This window comes from Eurypyga helias, unplaced genomic scaffold (genome assembly GCF_000690775.1).
Source record: "Eurypyga helias isolate BGI_N326 unplaced genomic scaffold, ASM69077v1 scaffold43086, whole genome shotgun sequence".
Taxonomy (NCBI): domain Eukaryota; kingdom Metazoa; phylum Chordata; class Aves; order Eurypygiformes; family Eurypygidae; genus Eurypyga; species Eurypyga helias.
The window spans coordinates 722-3,227 of record NW_010258124.1 but is presented as its reverse complement, the minus strand read 5'-3'; the positions used below and the strand labels follow the sequence as shown (position 1 = coordinate 3,227).

Sequence of the window (2,506 nt, the reverse complement as noted above, 5' to 3'; positions counted from 1 at the left end):
ATCACTAACCGTGCTTGCCTCTCGCTCTCGCTGCTGACAAACGGCTTGTGTCTTTGACCCCACGCCAGGGCTACGCAGCGTCCCGCCGGTCGGTGACCTGTCCCTGCCCAGCCCCGGTTTGCCTGACTAAGATCCAGAGTAACTGCCGTGGCTGGGGGTTGGGCTGCACACCTGGGTGGAGACGGAGAATATTTGGGCACGGAAAGTACTTTCACTGTTGCTCGTTAAGGAGTATTTGCTGCAGTGCTTTGGCTAGAGCATGCTCAGGTCTTTTAATCATCTTCCAGGGTTAGGGCCGCTGCTTTCTTCTTTTAAACGGCCGGTTACCTCATGTAGAAATGCAGACTGTGGTGTCCGGTGTCTTGTGTTCCCAAGCTGCCTCTCCCCAGATCCACCTGGTGGTAATTCTGAATCTGGACATCCTCGTGGCCTGCTGGGAGTTGTCAGTCTCCGTTGATCGGTTTTGGGTGCAAATGAAATTTTTTGACTGGGTAGTGTATTGCCCTGGAGGGGACCATCTCAGGTGGTTAAGGATAACGGACGAGAACGCTTCCCAGATTGGCTTGCCAAGTGAGCTTGCCGCACGCGTGGTGCTGGCACTGGCCGGAGGACCAGGACCTCTGCCGTAGCAGTTGGGCACAGGCGTGATGCCTGCTGCCCCTCACCCGGGGCAGCTGCGGTGTAAGCGGCCCCTCGGGACGAGCCTGCGGATAGGCTCTGTCTTGCTGCGTGGCGCAGCTGGGTTGAGTAGCTGTTTCTCAGAAGAAACCCATTTTCCAGCCAATGTTTCCCTTCCCCCTCAAGCCCAGGGTTTCTTCTCCTGTTGGACTCCAAGTAGGGATGCTCCGAGGGCCAGAGCCCCTCTGCTATGGGGACAGGCTGAGGGAACAGGGCTTGTTCAGCCTGGAGAAGAGAAGGCTCCGGGGAGACCTTATTGCAGCCTTCCAGGACCTGAAGGGGCTACAAGGAAGCTGGGGGGGACTTTTACAAGAGCCTGTAGTGACAGGACAAGGGGTAACGGGTTTAAATGGGAAGTGGAGAGGTTTAGATTAGATATCAGGAAGAAGTTCTTCCCAGAGAGGGTGGGGAGCACTGGGACAGGTTGCCCAGAGCAGCTGTGGGTGCCCCATCCCTGGGAGTGTCCAAGGCCAGGCTGGATGAGGCTTTGAGCAACCTGGTCTAGTGGAAGGTGTCCCTGCCCATGGCAGGGGGGCTGGGACTGGATAATCTTTAAGGTCCCTTCCCACCCAAACCATTCCATGATTCTGTGTGTTTCACGCTGCCTCTGGTACCTTCAGCGCCCGCCATCAGCGTTAGTCGACTGCTTCGCTGTTGCCGAGATGGAGCGGGCTGGGGCAGAACCAGTTCAGCTTCCGCAGGCGGCCCTGGTCTCGTTGCCGTAGCGAGTGAGACTGTGCCCGTAGCGCTGGGAGGCTTTGGGGCAGGTGTGTCGCGGCAAGCACGCCGATCTCCAGCCGCTCCCACGACGTTTGTCGTGGCTGTTCCGTCTGGGTCAGCGGGACTGACGCGCGCAGCCCCAGTTCTCAGGGCCGGTCCTTAGGAGAGAGTACGTCAGAATTGTGATACCTGCGCTGCAGTTCGGTACGGAGCGCGGTGGGGCTTGAGGCTTCATTTCCGTGGGAACGCTTCGCTCCAGAACTGGCTGCGAGAGTGCGATTTGTGCAAGTGTGTGAGCGAGCGCGTGTTCCTGCATGCAGCCGTTGTCTCCAGGTGCTCGGTGAGCTGTTGCGCGGGTCGCGTTTCAAACGCTAACGTCTTCCTCGCTTTGAAACGCTTTTGTAGGTGAAGAACAGAATAAAGAAGCGCTGCAGGATGTGGAAGATGAAAACCAGTGAGACACAAAGGCCAACAAGAGAACCCATCTCTGACCACCCTTCCCCCTCCCCACAAAAACCCTCAGTGTCACTCTGAGAACCACCAAATCTGACTTTTACATTGGGTCTCAGAATTTAGGTTCCTGCCCCGTTGGGTTTCTTTATTTTTATTTTTTTTTTTTTACACAGTTTAAAAGTTCTTAAAGGCAAGAGTGAATTTCTGTGGATTTTACTGGTGCCAGCTTTTAGGTTCCTTAAGACACTAACAGGACTGCGTACAGCCCTTTCAGCATTACCGAGTTGTTCCCGCAGCGGGGGGAGGCGCCGTCAGGAGCGGATGTCACAGCCCCAAGGCCCTTAGAGGTTTCTCCTGGCGAGGTAGCGCTTGTGGTGCCGCTTTCTTTTTTTTTATAACTGTTTAAACCGAATTTTATACCAATGTTTAAACTCAGTTGGGTGTTTAGCTTGGAGTTACAGGTTGCATTGGGACGTAGCGTGCGGTGGTTTTCCCGTTTGAAAACAAAAGAGTTTGCTGAAACGTTGCTGAAAATCATGGTGCTGGTAACAGTTCAACAATCCGTGGCTGCTCATTCTTGCCTCCTCTTCCTTCCCCCAGAGCAGGTTAGCGTTGAAGGTGGCATTGATAAGCCTGCATGCGTGTTCAATATTTT

At 54.7% G+C, this 2,506-nt stretch overlaps 1 protein-coding gene across 1 annotated transcript in view; it reads left to right on the top strand.

Moving 5' to 3' along the window:
• Nucleotides 1–2,506, top strand: part of YWHAE (tyrosine 3-monooxygenase/tryptophan 5-monooxygenase activation protein, epsilon) — a 20,720-nt gene that overhangs the window by 18,023 nt on the left and 191 nt on the right. The window contains exon 6 of the mRNA XM_010154246.1: nucleotides 1,804–2,506. This exon is cut by the window's right edge and continues 191 nt beyond it. Coding sequence (XP_010152548.1) covers nucleotides 1,804–1,856 — 53 coding nt within the window. The 3' untranslated portion in view covers nucleotides 1,857–2,506. The remainder of the gene's footprint in view (nucleotides 1–1,803) is intronic.